This window comes from Lycorma delicatula, chromosome 5 (genome assembly GCF_047948215.1).
Source record: "Lycorma delicatula isolate Av1 chromosome 5, ASM4794821v1, whole genome shotgun sequence".
NCBI classification, from domain to species: Eukaryota; Metazoa; Arthropoda; class Insecta; order Hemiptera; family Fulgoridae; genus Lycorma; species Lycorma delicatula.
In genome coordinates, this window is record NC_134459.1 from 39,710,620 (window position 1) to 39,729,382 (window position 18,763).

Sequence of the window (18,763 nt, forward strand, 5' to 3'; positions counted from 1 at the left end):
AGTTATCATGTCCACAAGAAAGTGAAATATATATAAATATATGTATATACAAACTTTTGAGCCGACTGTGATTTTGGGGTCTGGGTGATGTGAAACGCAAAGATATGTCAACATTTTCCAGAAGTCGAATCATGGTATCCATTACAATAGGTAGCTTTCTTATGAAATCTATCTAAGAGTGAAATTCAATTTTGAATTTGTTGTGAAAAATGCTCTCTTTTCACTTAAGCAGAAATGCTGATTTTTGTGTACATTTTTTGCATTGTAAGTGCTCCAGTTATGGTGGAAGAATACAGACATAGGTACTTTGAATAAGTAGTTTCAAACCATAAGGTATCTTTTAGAATTTTTAATAATCTTCGTGAGAATGGTACGCTTCCCAATGCTCATATTTCATCTGAACATCATCTGGTATATGTTGATGAAAAGGAAAACATTCTTCAGGTGGTACACCTTAATTCTGCAACGAGCATGTAAAGAATTTCTACGACTCACCATTCCACAAAATACAGTATGGAGGACATTATTACATGCTCATAGACTGCATCCTTATCATGATCAGAAAATTCAATACTTCCAGCTCGGTGACCTTGCCAGACAACTGCAGTTTTATCAATGGGTTACTACACTTGGCAACATGATTTTTGTCTCACAAGTACAAATAGGTGTACTTAATGCAATTTTTTATCCTGTTTTCAAATATGTATTCAGAATTTCTCCACCACCCGTAGTTTTTTTATTTTAATTTTTAAAAATATTTCAAAATTTTTTTTGTCCATTATTTCATTGTCAAGTAAAAGATCCTAGAGCACAGTAAATATAATGGAACCAAATGAGCTAACTCAAAGGGTAGCGTTGCTACTGTTGTTCAGGTTCAGACATGTACAAACGTGATCTAGTGCAGCACACATTCATTAGAATGATGCCAGTTGTGAGATAGTAGTGAACTAGTAAACACGTCATTGTGAGTGTTTGTGAGTCTGAATTATTGTTATTAACAACTTTATTTCTAATTAGTTGTTAGTTACAGAATACCTAGTTTGTTTAAATCATACTAACAATTTTTGTTATGTATGTGGTGAAGTGATGCTGAAGTCTCAAAGGCAAAACCTTATTCCATAACTAAAAAAGTGTTATGAACTTTGTTTTGGGTGTAAAGTCAGGGATCAAACAAGGACCTGGACTCCTCATATCTGTTGTTTATTGTGTTCTAGGCTTTTCACTATATGGAAAAATGGCACATGGCACATGCCACATGCCATTTGCTATTCCTATGATTTGGAGGGAATCCAAAGATCACTCTTCTGACTGTTATTTCTTCTTAACAAACATTAAAGGGATTATGTTAAAATCAAAACATAGAGTGGTGTAAGCTAATTTTCAATCTGCAATGAGACCAGCTTCACACTGTGAAAAATTTCCAAAGCCTCCAGAACATGTGGCATTAGATGAAGAGAGCTCAGAGTCTGATGGAAGTAAGGAAGAAAAACAAATTGATTCTGGTGATACAACTTTTAAACAAAGCAGATTAACTGAGCCTCATTTACTGACTCAAGAAAATCTTAACCATCTCATACATGATTTAAAGTTATCCAAAAAACAGTCTGAAATGCTTGCTTCCCGGCTAAAAGGATGGAATCTTCTTCAAAAGATATGTAATTATCACAATCGTCATTCTGAACTTAAAGACTATTTTTCTGAAGAAATTGACTTAGTGTTTTGTAATGACATTTCTTCTCTTGTGAAGACATTTTGTGATGGACATAACCAAACAGAATGGCATTTCTTCATTGATTCCTCTAAAGTTAGTTTAAGAGTTGTGCTTCTGCATAATGGCAATAAATTCCCATCAGTACCTGTGGCTCAATCTGCTCGTATGAAAGAAACAAATTAAAATTTTTAATTTATATTGGAAAATCTTCAATATGTAATGTACGGATGGAATATCTGTAGCGATTTGAAGGTAACTGCACTTATTTATATTTCATTAGAAATGAATGGCTTAAACGTGAATCATTCATTCTTGAACAGAAAAATGTGAAATATGACCCATTGTGTAATACTAAAAATGTGTATCTACCTCCATTACATATCAAACTAGGATTAAGGAAGAATTTCGTCAAGGCCATGGACAACAACCCTGGTTTCATGTACTTAAAATTGAAGTTTCCTAATATTAGTGATAGAAAAATTAAAGAAGGAATATTTGTGAGTACACAAATACAATCACTAATGGATCATGAAAAGTTTCAGGAACTATTGAATTCACTGGAGAAAGCAGCTTGGCAAGCATTCAAAAATGTTACTTCTAGTTTTTTGGGAAATCAAAAGATGGAAAATAACCATGATATTGTCAATGGTCTAATACATCTTATAAAAATTTGGGTTGCAATATGTCCTTAAAAAGTACACTTCCCGCACTCACTCCTACATTTCTTCCTGGAAGATCTTGGTGCAGTGAGCGGTGAGTATGGGGAACACTTTCATCAGAAGATTTCAGCTATAGAAAGGAGGTATCAAGGAAAATGGAATCTTAATATGCTGGCCGATTATTGTTGGACCATCAAGAGGGATGCTCCACAGGTGAAATACAGCAGAATGGCGTAACGTAAGTCATTTCTTACTTTCTAGGCAAGTCAAATGTTTGAATATTGTATAGTTAAGAATGCAGAACATATTAAAATGTTTGAAATCATAAATGCCTGTCTCTTGGAAACCTTATATGATGGGGAATAACCATTATAATATTTGAATTCAGGAGAAAAAATACTATTAGAATCACATATTTTTCTTCCTGAGACAAAAAAATAAATTCTTTTGTGTTCCCCAGTGTTATCACTTAATTCTGTTAATACTATTTTCAAACGAAGCTATTTTTGCTCAAAATGGCATAAACAACAGGTGGAATTCACATCGATGGTATGAAGAAAACCCACATTTGGTTTAATAAAATTTGCAGCAACAATTTTCAGTGACCATTTGATGTGGGATGATCATCAACCAATTAATAGGCCCTTTTATGCTAGAACGGGTCATGGGGAGAAATTATCTGAAGTTTTGAAAAAGACTTAATAACATCATTTTTTTAGAATTAAATCCTCTACACCTTTTGATAATAGAATTTACACAATTATTAGTCATTTGACAAAGTTATTGTACTTCATCACCAAATGTTTTTGTTTGACATCATGAAAACTACAAGAGATACAGTACTTCGATCTGTTTCATTCGATTTTGTAGGACAAAAAACATAAGACTCAAGTTTACCCCTTATATAACACCTTAAAAATTTCAGTATTACCTTATTTCACCAGGGGAAACAAAAATTTGACTGAAATTTTTCACTAGCCAAAAAGTCGATTACAAAGTGTTTTCAAACATGTTTGCATGAACTTTTTTCCTTATTTCAAGTTCTAGAATCAGTTCCCAAATTATTTCCCTTTCCTCTTGAATCCCCATATATACAAATATATTAAAAAATTTGTCTAGTGTGTCAATTAATATTAACAGAAAACAAGAAATCACCAATAAACACAACAGAATAGCAAACTTAAAATTAAGTTTACCAGTTTGCATAAAAAGCTTTTTTGAAATCCACAGATTCTCATTAGTTATAAAATACTAATACTATAATATAATAATGAAAATAATACTATTACCATTGTTACAGGTAAAATCAATAGTTATTGGCATTTTTAGAAAACCAGCACATCATAATACAATCACTTATAAAAAATTAAAATATCTTTGATCATACAAAATAAATATATATTTTGATATCATATACAAAGCAATGCAAATATACAAACAAAACAGAATTAGACAAAGAAATAAATATGAAATTTATGGCAAACCAAAATGGAAATATTTTTATGGAGAATATTAATAAAAAATACATTAAAAAAGCTTCATCATTCCATATGGAAAAAAGATAAACCCAGGTTATATATACAAATATATTAATAAAAATATACATAAAATAGTTTACATCTACAAAAGTGAAAATTACAGTATATTTTTTTAAACCAATAAATAATTTAACAAAATATTTAATTCATACTAAAATTAGAACAAAGATAAATTTAACTACACAAGCATTTGTACAAGTAATTGTAATGATTATACAAAAAAATACATCAGTAAAACTAACAACAGGACCTTTTAACATTTTTTTTTAGATATTTAAGAGCACATAAAAATAATAATGTTTCAAATTTTGCTATCACCTCATTAGCATGTATGCACATAAAAATAGAAAATAATCTAGAAATATTAAAAATAAATAACAATAAACTTGAATATTTAAAAAAAAAATTATTTACAAATATTAACATAAGCTCTCGACACTTATAAATAAAGATAAATTTTGAAAATTATAATTATCAAGAATGGCACACTTGTTTTAATAACTAGCTTAACTGTAACCAGTATTTAATTCAGTTGATCATGATAACAGATTTTACATATAATGATGGTAATGCAATACCTGAAATAATCTCTCCAATAAAAAAGGTTGGTGTGTTGGTTTGTTGTATGTACTCATATTTCTATTTTGAATGAAGCACTATCATTTAGTGGAAAAATTGAACTAAAAACTGTATAATAAATTGTATTGTGTACTACAAACTGTACTTTGTTTACATTAAAATTTATTATACTTATTTTTTTTTACATTTTGTTTAAAAAAAAACTACTGTTGTCACAAGTTTTTTGAAATTTTATAAAAATAAATAAGTGTAGAAGCACCATGCTTCTTGATACGAACAATGTATATATATAATATGTAAATGTATTAATCCTTTTACTTCATTGTTTTCATATTTGCATTATAATCCTTTTACTTTATTTTCTGTCATCATGGCAATAGAAATATAATTAAGTAAAATTACTAATCTTTTTTTCTTTAATGAATATGTGTAAAATACTTCATATTATCACAAAAGTGAGGATATGAACATGTCAAGGGTCCAGAGAGCTCCGCCCCCTGACCGGCTTGTACTTTTTATAAGCGATGACAAATCTACAGATCCTAAAAGCTATTTATACTAACTAGCATTAGAAAGGATTCAAATATAAGAGAAGAGAAGCTATCAGTGAAACCTGCCTAATCTCAAAGAGAAGTCATTTTAATTGCAGAAAAAGAAACCCTTAAATCATTTTCGGCCTATAAAAGGAACTCTTTTAATCTGAAAAAAGGAACCTGGTTAAGACAGAAGCTATCCCCAAATATATTCTTATAAGTAGATCATCCTTTTCAAGGGATGCTAATACTTATATCAAGCTCAGCAATTTCTGATAATTGCAATCAGATGGAACAAAGTACGGAAGGAACAAAATCAAAATTCTTTCTATGGTTCATTGTTTCACTGATTTTTATTTTATTTAACTGGGTCACTTTTCTGGGTTTTTTTTTGAAGTGATTAGAAGGTGATATTTATATAAGCATTTCAAACACTGCTAAATGCTGTTCAACTAAATGCCAACATACTGTAGGATGTCAGCAATTCATAAAAGATAGAAGTTTAAATTTCAAAAATGATATACTTGTTTAGTGAATAAAAGAACTGTAATGGCTAAGATTGTATGGGACAATATTTTATACCAACATAAATGATACTCCCACAGACTCATAACTGGTCAATATCTTTGGCAATAGTCACGAACAATATTGCAAACCAACAAGAATGTATTACATAAATGACAATGACACTTTCACTTTACAAAAATAGCTTTAACATTTTATAAAAATAATCTAAAATAAACGATTCAAACACAGTTTTATGAGATTCATACATACATTACAAAATATTAGCTGCAGTGAAAACTCAAACTCATTTCAAAAAATTACTGTTGTTTCAAATTGAAACATTTTTCACACTGAAAAGAGAATGCATACTTCTCTCCAAATATGAATCGAGTCATTCACTGCAGTCAAGCACAAGACATCTGGCAAAAAACAAGTATTTTTTTTTGGCATATCCCATTACAAGAAAGGAGTATGTGTGTGTGTGTGTGTGATCAGAAATTTAACAGTAAGCTAATTTTACCTAATTATATATATCTGCTCAGAACCATTTGATAAAAACACAAAATTGATGTTATGCAAACTATAAAATAAGTAAATTAAAAAAAAAAAAGGCAAAATCATTACGGAATAAAAAAAGCATAAATATTTTACATTAGATTCAGATACAGTTGATTTCAGTAATGCAGTTGAATCAGGTGCTTGTGTGGTCTTATACTCAATAGGAAAATTTTGTTTCTGTGTTTCATTACTATTGGTGTTGCCACACACATCTTCAATGTCATGGTCAGCAAAATCCATAGACTGATTTTCACAAAACTGAAAACAGTATTAAAAAAGAAAAATAGCAATAAAAGAATTCATAAAAATAATAAACAAGACACTTTAAAATGTATAAATAAAGATTTGTGAAGATAACCAGTTTAATGCTTAAGTAAAGAACTTGGAAAAATTACATAAAAAATATGAGGTAAAGACAAAAGTATTAATTTCTCAAGCATGGTACTGCTGATATGTTAAATGAATAAATTAACAATTAATATAATCCAACTTACCAGCACAGCATGTTGATATATACTCTAAATCTTTTGGCCTTTTAAATTCTTAAATTTTAATTATGATTTTTTAAACTTTGACTTTAAATATATTAATCTTAACTCCTGATGATGGCTTCCAAGTAAGCCAAAAGATCTAGAGTACATATCAACATGCTGGTACAGTGGATTACATTAATTGTTAATTTATTCAAAAGTAACCTATATATATATATATAAATTTTAAATATACTTTATCAATTTTTACTATACATATTAAAAAATGATATTATTACTTATCAAAATTCATAAAGAGAAAAAAAAACAGGTGTATGTGAAGTAGTTCTACCAGAGATGTCTAAAGCAATACTGGCACTATTAATGGCTCAGTGGAGGGCATAATGAACGATAACTCATAAAACGTAGCAAGAAACCAATTTCCAGTCCAGAATCCATCTCGCATTTCTAATCAATTGAGCTTTCTAAACTTGAGGAATATCTTACTCTAAAAGTTTTTTTATTAATACTTAGTGAACCTTATTGCTCCACCATCACTTAAAATAAATATCTGCTCATGAGTATACTATAGTTACATATAAAATGCACCAAGCTTATATTTTTACGTGTTCACTTATGGGAGATGCAAAATCAGAGCATGTTACATCATGAGAACAGTATTTAATTATTTCATTACAATTGTCAGTAAAATTCTAATTTTAAATGTTTAGGTTGAGTTTCTGATTGACAAACAGAATGTAGAAGTCTCATTGGGAGTAAATTGAAAACAACTATTCTGACAAAGAAGAATATAAGTTTTCTAGAAAGTGACCTTGGGAGACAAGATTATAGAACATATGTTACCCATTAACATTAAATTAATCACTAGCATGACAATCATTAAGTTATCTTAGTTCTAAGATGGGTACAGATGGAATATCATAAATTAATAACAGGATTATTCCCAGGGCATTATTCCCTAAACGAAATGAAATCAATAAAAATATGAAGGCAGCTTTTGTAAAACAACTTTTCTTCTGATTCTCACATACTGTTGTAAACAGGCACTTTCATAGAGAAAGTTGCAATAAAAGTAATCAAATGAAAAAAAATCAAGTTCTTGAAAATTACTATTTATATTAAGACAAGGATACACTGATTGTGGAAAACCTACATTAGGATCCTACTGGAAATTCTTCATTAGAAAATACTAAAACATAGCCACTCAGATGGTTGGGACACAAGATAAGAAGGAAGGATAAACTTCCTACCCACACATAAAATTACTGATTCTCAAAGAACTTAATCGATCTATTAATCAGTGCCATAAAGCAACTGAAAATCATTAAAATAATAACTTCTGTAATAAACCCTATTAATATTTTATTAAATTTAGAATAATAATTTCATAATTAATTCACCTCATCTTCAGAAACACCATTTGAATCACTCTTCACCAAGGCAGTAAGCTTTTTTTCTGCTTGAATACAATTAATTACCAAATTATTCCATGAAATCAATGTTGAGGCACAATTATAGCACAAACTCTTAGGTAACTTATCTTCTTCTGATACCTTGGAAAAAATATTATAACTATTATTTTGAGTAAGTAAGCTCATGTTACGAGAGAAATTACAAATATTAATTTTCATATGCTTAAATGATTCTAATTACAGTGATTCAAGCATTTAATGGAACTATTTTAAAGAATATTATATATAAAATTTTAGATTAAAAACATAACTAAAAACAGTAAAAATGATATTTTTCAGTAAATGACCAAGGTTACATAATGCAGGGTATAGTTTCACTCTATTTTATATGTATTTAGTGTGGCTAATGACTACAGTAATCAATACCACTATATAAAAAAAAAATCCTTGAGTGAAACAGCATCTTTTAATATATCAATTAACTAATATTTATGGTCACAAAAAGAACTTCTGGGTACTTATGTTTAGTCATTAAATGATTAAATTAAGAGGAACGGCTGAAATGTAAAGCATACTGGAATGTAACAGGACAACAAAATGTCAAAAAGCAACAGGTACTGCCACCTTGTAGTTTAATTTTCTGTACTACTAATGTTCCAAAACTTGTAGACTCACGCCCTCTCATTTTTATCAATCGCTATTGTAATGGAATTGAGTACTCCTGCTAAGACATGTCAAAAGGAATGTGCAGTGACTGAATTATAACAGCGAAAAGAGAGAATTCTAGTGACATTCATCATGTCTAAATGCTGTTTATGGTGATGAAAACTATTAATTGAAGTACAGTGAGTAGATAGGCAATAAAATTTTGTATATCAGAAACTGATAACGCAAATATTGAGGAACAACCTTGCTGTGGTTGATGGGGTTTTGTGATAAAAAGCACCAAAAAGAGGTAGACAATTCAATTCAAAACGACCATTATATCACACAACAATACATCACCATTCAGATAGGCAAATCAAAAGAATGATCAGGACACATATTTGCACAACTGGGCTACCATAAAATCTATTCAGGGTGGATTCAAACTCACAGAAAAGAAAAAAAAGTCATTATTAATAGCTTTTGAAATATTATGGCAGCGAGGTAGATGACTTTCTTCTTTTTTATATTGTGATGAAAGACGAAGATTGGGCACAGAAGAATATTAGTACTACAGTTCGCCACAATAAAAAAAAATTCAAAATAAAACCTCTGCAGAAAAATTCTCTTGAAAGTGTTCTGGGATTACGACACCTACACATGACTGAACCTGGAAGCTGGGTTAATTGTAAATTCTGTCCAATACATAGAGAAGTTAAAACAACTTAGGAGATGCATGAATCATGTTGAACAATCCATGAAGCTGATAATTCTGGAACACAATAATGTTTGGTCACACATCACATGTAACGACCAAGGCTCTCGTGAAGTTGAAATTTTAACCTGTCCCACACTCTCCATACTCATCAGATTTGGTGCCCTGCAATCTTTACTTCTTACCACAACTAAAGAGGGATGGACATAATTAAACATATTAATTTCATCATGGATGATAAACTGAAAGAAGCAAGTGAAGTGTGGAGGTTGTGTCAGATTCACTGTTGGAAGAAATGTCTAACTGTAATAAATGGTGACTAAGTGAAAAAATAAATTTAAGTTTTTATAGCAAATAAAAGGAACTTTTACGCCATATTTGCTTCATTTGCAAGTTATGAATAACTGTGCAATATATTTCAGTCACTCCTCTTATTTAATGGTTCAATGTAGTCAATGATTAATAATAATTAATCACCAAAATGTGAATTCTTGAAATTTTATAATAAACAGAGTATACAAAGAAAATTAGCCGATCTCCATGATAGAGTGGTAATGTCTTAGTCTTTCATCCATAGGTCCTGAGTTCAAATCCCACAAAATTTCCATTTTCATATTTCCATGGGCAAGTTTCAAACATGTGGTGAAATAATTCATCAAGCAAAAAATAAATAAATAATTAAAATATAAAGAAAACTATCTTAATAAAAGAAGAAAATCGTTTAACTACAATAAACAAGACTGATATTTAATGATCATACTTTTATGCAGACTCCAAAATTGAAAAACAATTTGTAGTAAAAATAAAATTTTCAAAAATGCAAATGCAGCATAACTTATACTGTAGTCACAATCAGATAATTAAAATAAAATCTGATAGTCTCACACAATATTTTAAAAATACATTTTACATTTTTAACAAAGATATTGTAATCTTTAATTTTCCAAAAAAAAACATGGTAAACTTCATATTAATATATGTAATACTACAGAAATACTTATAACTTATTTAAACTTTTGAACATTTTAACTACTGTTTCATACTTATCGTAATCTTTGAACTTTGAAAGCTACACTTTCTCAAAAAGTAAGTTTCAACAATGTTTATTGCTTTTATAGTTGAAATTTACTTATACTTGCAATATAAATATTTTTTGGTTAAACAAATTTAACAATACAATAAGGTACCAGATTCACAATCCCAATGGACTCACAGTTTTCAAAAAGGTAGAGTAGAAAAAATAATAATTACATAAAAATGAATGTAATACTGAATAAAAAAGCATATAATACTAGATCCAGTAACACAATCCAAAATAATAAACTAAAACCTAATGTAGTTTAGAGCAATTGGAATTTTAAAAATGTCTAATTTTTCAAAGGCTATCATAAAGTTAATAGCACTATAATGTAACAGAATTTCATTTCATATAATTTATCATGATGAAATATTATATATTCAAAAATGGCTTTCTCTGCAGTGAAAAGCATTTAGGTAGTCTAACATCTCATAGGCCTAGTTCAATAAAGGAACTTTTCACTTTGACTTTAAATTTATTCTGAATGTTAAGCCAAAACTCAAAAACAACAAATGAATTGAACATAAGCTGTAATACTTCAATATGAATAATCACAAAACAACTGATTCCTAAAATATATGTGTTCACTAAGTTCCATGTAAATTTTAAAGATACATGTCCTCATTTACAAATTTTACAAATAAATAAGCATTAGAAAAATAATGTTATACTATAAAAGTACCGGAATACTTACTATAAGAAAGAACTTTTGCCCTCATTTGTATATTCAGCAAAATAATTACAATTACAAATTAATTTTGCCTGGTTAGGTACTATGATAAAATTTTCAAGTATTTTAATCCACTATGTTCCAATTATTATTTAAAATATATATTTTGAGTACCATCATAATATGGTTTAGAATAGTGTGTCAAATTAACTTATGAAATGGGAGTACTTTTAAAATAATTATGGTATTATAATTTGAAAAATAATCATAACATATGGCAGCATTCATTGTGTACTTTGATTTGCATATATAATCATGTAACATGGAAAACTGCCAGATGTAAGTTTCTTTAAATTAACAGGATCTGCTTGTAATTATTGATATAAGGATGGTACCAGAAATGACTGAAAATGTTCATCCCCTGCTCAAAAAGATCTGTTTGGCAACACTCAACAGCTTTTCAAATATAGATTGTTCATTCAAGAGGATATTACATCAGCAATTACCATTTTCACCCTTACAAACTGAAAAATTTGCAAGAAATTAAGCTTCAAGATTTTTTTACATCCTAATAATTTTACGTAACCATGTCTGATATCCCTCAAATAATCCGCATCATCAAGCAACCTCAGTAAATAAGAAAAGTGTGACATCTTGCTTATGCAAGATGAAGAGCATACAAGGGTGGATCAACAAGTACCTGTGTTGAAGGTAGGTGGCGTTGCTGAGGAAAGTTGGCATTATTACAATATACTACCATCTATCAAACAACGCCATACAAAATTTGAGAATGATTCATTGGTTAGTTTTTATTTGACAGCCATTTCTATTAAATATATTTGGCGTTTGACATGTTTCTTGCTGACTGCCGAACAAAAGTGCACGAAGTAGCAGAAGCCATAGGTGTGTCGTATGGAATGGCAATAAAAATTTTACATGATAAGTTAAGAATGAGAAAGCTATCAGCCTGATAGGTGCTGCGATTGCTCACTTTGGACAAGTGGATATGGCTATCAACTTCAAAGCAGTGTTTGGACCTCTTTAAGCGAAATTTGCAAGTTTTTATGTAGTTGTCACTGTTGATGAAACCTGGATCCATTACTATACACTAGAGACCAAATGACAATCAAAATAATGGGGTTTTCCAGGCGATCTGCTCCAAAAAGGGCCAATACACTCCCATCAGCCAGAAAGGTCATGGCTATGGCTTTTTGGGATGCAAAGGGAATAATCCTCATAGACTTTCTGGAAAAAAACACAATCACAAGGCAGTACTACAATAAATTACTGGATGGATTCAACGAGAAATTGAAACAGACACTTGACAAAGAAAAAAGTACTGTTTCATCATGAAAATGCACCAGCTCACTCATCCGGTATTTGTCGCGACAAATTGCATGACCTGCTGTTGCATCCACCATACTCACCCGACCTGGCTCTCTGCGACTTCTTTCTGTTCCCCAACATGAAAATGTGGCTTGCAGGAAAAAATTTTGCTCAAAGAAAGAAGTCATCATCGAGACAGAACCCTATTTCGAATAATTTGACAAATTGCATTTTTTAGGGGATTTAAAAAAATGGCAGGGAAGTTGGGAAAAGTATATCCTCCTAAAAGATTATGTTGAAAAATAAAGAAACTTTTTTCTGAAAAATTTGCATTTTCATTCCTTATAAGGGTACTTATTGATCCACCCTTGTAATTTGAGTTATTTGTTTCTGTAAATAAGTAAAAATTGTATTATTGGAAGAGAGCTGCATCAAGCCCTTATACAGTGAGGTGTGGAGTAGCTTCCTTCTTGAGCCAACAAAACAGGTTCTGTTAATGACAAAGAACATAAAAGACTGAGGACAGTCTCAGTGATGAATAAAGACATAATCACTTAAATCAATGGCCAATTAACTGCATCGCCAAAAAATCAATTACATACTTGTCAATTGAAATTAACTTACCAAAAATCAATCGGTCATCAGTTAAACCTAAAACTATATCAAACTGAAACAGTTCATTAAGCTGGTGACCCAGACAAACAAAAGCATGACTAGAATATTATTATTGGTTCCATCTATTTGTAGATGCAGAGAATCATGTTATGGGATCACTAGTTTTCTCTGACTGTCCGTGGTTCAATTTGGATGTTACATAAATAATCAAAAAGTAGGATTAGGATTTCTGGAAATCTCCCAAATGTATCATGAAAAACTACTACACCCACAGAAGATGGAATATCTGGTGTTCGATATCACAAAAAAAAAAAAAATTGTTGGTCCTATTTTCTTTGAGAACAAGATTAATGTAGAACAATATCATAATATTCTATTGTATGCTTGAAAGAAGAAGATCAGTACTGTATGTTAAAACATCATACCATGCAAACAACTGCTTTCATTAATCAGTTATCTGGTGATTGTATCATCAGTTGTGGCTTATGGCCACGAAGATCTCCAAATTTGACACCACCAATTTTTTTTCTTTGGAGGTACCTCAAAGAAACGAACACGATATCGGAGAAGCTGTATTAAATTTAGTCGTTACTTCTGAGAACAATTGTGTGAAAAACAGTGAAGAGGGTAGATGTATTTGGGAAGACGATGGTCAATTTCAACATTTACACTGGGAATTTAAGGTGATTTAAAATAAAACATATTTAATAACTTACTCATGCCTTTTTAATTTATATATACCTACTGACATAAGGCTATGATAGGTGCATTGCATTTTATTTGGGACTCCATATAAATAAAAACATTATTTGACCATTACTTATTAATTACAGCATTAATTAAGATTAAATTTATAATTTTACTTATTATTAAATAATTTTTTTCATAAATATTTATGTACATTAATACACAGGGCTAATATTTATTAAATCCAATGAAGCCTTGTGACATAGTGTAAATAAATTAAATAGACAGTTTACATAGCATTTACAAACTATGAAAACAACACAAATACATTTTCTTTAAAAATAAACAAACAAGAAATAAAGGAGTGACTAGTACTAAGTACCTAGGGATATGCATATGAGACAAAAGCAGCAATATTGAGAAACTAAGATTTTCACTTTATATTATTACAAAATTAACTAAATTTTTGAATATTAAGACTTTATTATCTATATTTTATGGATTGTTTAATTAGCAGAGCAAACTATGGGATCAAGGCTTAGGAATCATCATATAAAAACGCACTTATGCCTTTATTAAATTTATAAAATATACTTTTTAAATTAATATGGAAAAATACAAAACAAACATTAAAGAAACCCCTCAATCAGTTCTTACATATAACTAGAGTTACAAAATAAATAAAATTCACACAGTAAATCACAACAAAAATCACTAGTATGAAAAACAAAAGTAAACTTAAATGTAGGCAAAAAAGGTACCTACTAAATGCTATAATGTTTTTAAATGAACTTCCAGAAACTGTTAAGAATTTGAATGCAAAAAATTAAACTGTTTAGACCTAATTAAAATAGTGGATACATGAAAAAATGTAAATTTAATATACCTACAAAAATTAACGGAGACAAAGATTAAGAGACATGACTGTGAGCAGTTAGTTTTAATTTAAGTACCAAGTGATTCAGAAAGAACTTCACAACTTTAAAAGCATTAAAATTTATTGAGATAACTTAGATTCGGTTAAGGTCTCATTTTATAAAAAACACACCAAGTTTGTCACCCAACATTCAATTTGTTTTGATATGGCTTCCCTATGTAATATGGCATACATCTCACCTAAAGTCGATTTCATCTCAAATCCAGCAAGTCAGACATTAGCTCTGCAAGCTGCAGTGTTAATTCCAAGTCTTAGCTCAACAAGATCTCAGCAGGCAAAGGTGTTACATACACCAGATTTTAATGAAACCCAACAAGAAAAAATTTAGCAAGGTCAATCTGGGGGGCAAGGTGCCATGCAATTGGACCAATCCACTGACCTGGAAATAAGGTATTAAGAAAATCTCGGCCTTCTAGGCAGGCAGTAATGAGGTGGTGCCCTGCTTGGTGACAATAATGGTGTCCATTTTGGTCATTATCATCTAACTGATAAATTGGAAAATTTTGAAGCCAGATTAACAATATTATTATGGTTACCATGGTTAGTTTATAAGGCTTCAAGTGCAATTGTTTATATAATATGCATCAAACAGTCGTTTGTGGAATGCCAGTCTCATGTGACACATCGAGTTGGTTTCTTCAGACTGTGTGCAAAACTTTCTAAGTTTTTCCACAGCATCTTCAGGGATGCGTAAAATTTATTCTTGAAGCTCCTAACCATTCTCAATGTAAATTAAATTGAACTGCAGTTGCTAACTGCATATTGTGAAACCAAAACACACAGCAAGCACATTCCACACCAGTATATGTATCCATTTTTAACAAGACTGGTGACAGTGCTAGTGGCCAAAATTGGTACTAATCAACTATGTGAGTCAAAACTTGATGTGTTTTGCTACGAAATGAAAACCTCAACCAAATCTGTAAGTTATCTAAAAAATCTTTATATGCTTTTAAATTTGTGAAATCCTTTTTGAATCACCTGGTATATGTAAGTTTAAATTTGTAATTTCAGTTAGTATATAAATCAGGTCTGCGCATAGCTAAATAATCTTCCTGTAAAACTACAGGGTGTCCCATGTAAAACGCAACCCATCAATCACTCATCCATGAAATTTCAAAAGTCAAGCTTACTCCTCTACTCGTTACTGAAATGGACTCGTCCAACATCTGACCATCGCGGCAATGAAGTAGAACACTACTGATAGTAACAACAATGCAATTATAACATTCAGTGTATTGCTAGAGACAAGATGGTGTTTTCGCTAGATGAACGTGTTTTCATTGTTGAGTCGTACTTCAGTACGAAATCAGTGGTTGCAGTGCAAGATTTATTTCGCCATAAGTACCCAGATAAACCAGCTCCTAACAAAACATCAGTATTAAGGTTAGTTGAAAAATTTTGAGAGACTGGTTCTGTTAATAACAAGGAACACTAAAGATCTGCGTGTTAGTGTTGAATACAGATACAGTCGCTGAAATCAAAGCCCAATTACTCACCTCGCCAAATAAATCGATCAGACGTTTGTCTGCTGAAATTAATTTGTCTAAATCAACTGTTCATCAGGCGACCAAACAATTACAATTACGACCTTATCGCATTCAAATGGTTCATCTACTTCTTGAGCCCGACAAAGAAAAACGGCTACAATATTGTCAATGGTTCCGTCGATTTCTGCGTGAGGGAATTAATGTTATGAATTCGTTATTTTTCACAGATGAAGCACGGTTTCATTTGGATGGCTACGTAAACAGCCAAAACAGTAGAATTTGGAGTGCTGAAAATCCCCACGTTTATCACAAAAAACAATTACACCCGCAGAAGTTGGGCGTGTGGTGCGTGATATCGCGGAAGAAAATAACCGGTCCTATTTTTTTTGAGTACACCATTAATGCAGAACGACATCAGGTTATTTTATTTCAGTTCATAGCACTCTTAGAAGAAGAAGACAGACACTGCTGGCTACAACATGACGGTGCGACATCGCACTACGCAGGTTCAACTTCTGATTTCGTTGAGGAATTCTTTGGTAATCATGTTATCGGTCGAGGCTTGTGGGCACCAAGATCTCCAGATTTGACTGCAGCGGATTTTTTTCTATGGGGTTACCTCAAAGAAAAAGCCTACAGCAAAAAACCACGAACACTTGAAAGTCAATATTGAACAAGTTGTATTAAATATCCAGCCACAAAACTTTGAAAAAAGGTGCAAAAAACGCTGTAAAAAGAATTGAAGCTTGTATTCAAGAAGATGGTGGCTATTTCCAACATTTACTGTAAATGTAAGGTAATGGATGGTAATAATAAAAATTACATTTACATTTACACATGCCTTTTTATTATTTCATTTCAATACCTACCAATTGGTTGCGTTTTATATGGGACACCCTGTAGTTTCATTATAATAACAACCAGTTATTTGCATGTAACTGAAAAATAAATAAATAATCCTGTTTACAATTAATTAAATAATGACAAATAATCACTTTAACAATTTCTGTAGCCTAATCCGAACCCCAGTATTTTTTAGTTTTATTTATATTTTTCTACTACAAACCAATGTATTATTTCTTGTAGTTATCAGAAAAACTTCTATAATTTATTCTTGTGGCAAGAAAATCTTAAAACATTAACCTACTTTTAAAGCTGTTCCTGACAGAAAATAAACAAATTTACTATAGTAAAAAAATGTGTAAGCAATAAAATAAAGATTAAATGATTCTTAGTGTCTACCTTTTTTAGCAATCCTATCAATAGAATTAAATACAAAACAGACTGTTAATAAAATTAATGTATGCAAAAGCTGCCAAAGGATAAGAAAACGAATTCCATGTAATGGATTCAATATTCACAATGAAATGAAAAGAACTGTTCTTTCTTCTTTCACTATGAAACAAAAAAAAAAGTAATTTTATACAAACCTTTATAGGAAGATACTTATTTACTTTTAACGCTAATTCATGTCTAATGCCCTCAGTTTCAAATATTTCAACAAGACAATCAGATGGATTAGCACAAGCTCGACAGTACTGATTAATGTCTATTTTTACAGGCCATGAATTATCCATTACAACCTTACTGGTTGCTGTATTTACAGCTGCTTCAGTTACACCTTCTTCCATAATTCCTAGAACAAAGAATTACTGACAAATCAATCAAAATAAAAAGAATCATCAATACAGTATTTTAAAGCTTTACTTTGTTTATTAAAGCAGTTACTTTTAATAATAATAAATTTAACAAATTTTTTCAATTTTAAGGAAACTAATTTTGAACATAACCAATCATCCCAAATGATCAATTAATTTGACAGGAAAAATTATCAAAATCTTATCAGAATATTAACATTTTACTTAAAATAATAAACATCACAGCTTGATTTCTAAATAAGGTATGTGCAAATATGCTTTCACACCTTTACAAGACTATGATCATTTCTTCCTTAATGGTATTGCAGATGATAAGTCACTAAAAAAAAAAAAAATATTAGAAATCATAAATTTATATGTGTATCCCATTTCTATGAGGTAATTTGAAATGGTTGATTCTAATGATGTATAAAAAAATGCTTGCGTGTCTTCTTTGTGTTTGAAGGTGAATGTGAATGTTTTATTCAATATAATATTTACTGCTGTTTAATTTATATCCACCTGAGTTGCAGTGCTTATAATTGTGTGCTTTGTTAATTCATTAAAATATTATTCATTACATATTCTTATGTTTTTGCTGTAATAACTTCTCCTCACTTTATATTGATAATACTTGTAATAGTAATGCTTATAACAATAATACAGTAACAAAAAAAGACGATAATATAAATAATAACAGTTCAATTTCTAATCTCAGTCTGCACATGACAAATTTATGATGTTGGATTTTCTATTGTTACAGATAACAATATATCAAAAGCCATTAATAAACTGAATACTAGAGCGACATATGTATCTGATCATAAGGGTTTCTTTAACCCTTAAACTTTTCTATTCAATCTATTTGTTACGGATCCTCCCTCATTTCCGGAGAGATGGAAGCTGAAAATGATTGATTAGTTACTCTTATATCCAAAGTTGATAGTAAACGTGATCTACTTGTATTGGTGTTTC

General features: G+C 30.4%; 1 protein-coding gene across 5 annotated transcripts in view; it reads right to left on the reverse strand.

Moving 5' to 3' along the window:
- Positions 1 to 18,763, reverse strand: part of LOC142324868 (uncharacterized) — a 119,022-nt gene that overhangs the window by 85,424 nt on the left and 14,835 nt on the right. For all 5 annotated transcript variants that reach the window (XM_075365938.1, XM_075365936.1, XM_075365939.1 and 2 more), the window contains exons 2-4: positions 17,582 to 17,787; positions 7,977 to 8,129; positions 6,179 to 6,343 (exon numbers count right to left, since the gene is read on the reverse strand). In XM_075365938.1, the coding sequence (XP_075222053.1) occupies positions 6,179 to 6,343; positions 7,977 to 8,129; positions 17,582 to 17,782 (519 nt within the window). In that variant the 5' untranslated portion in view covers positions 17,783 to 17,787. The remainder of the gene's footprint in view (positions 1 to 6,178; positions 6,344 to 7,976; positions 8,130 to 17,581; positions 17,788 to 18,763) is intronic.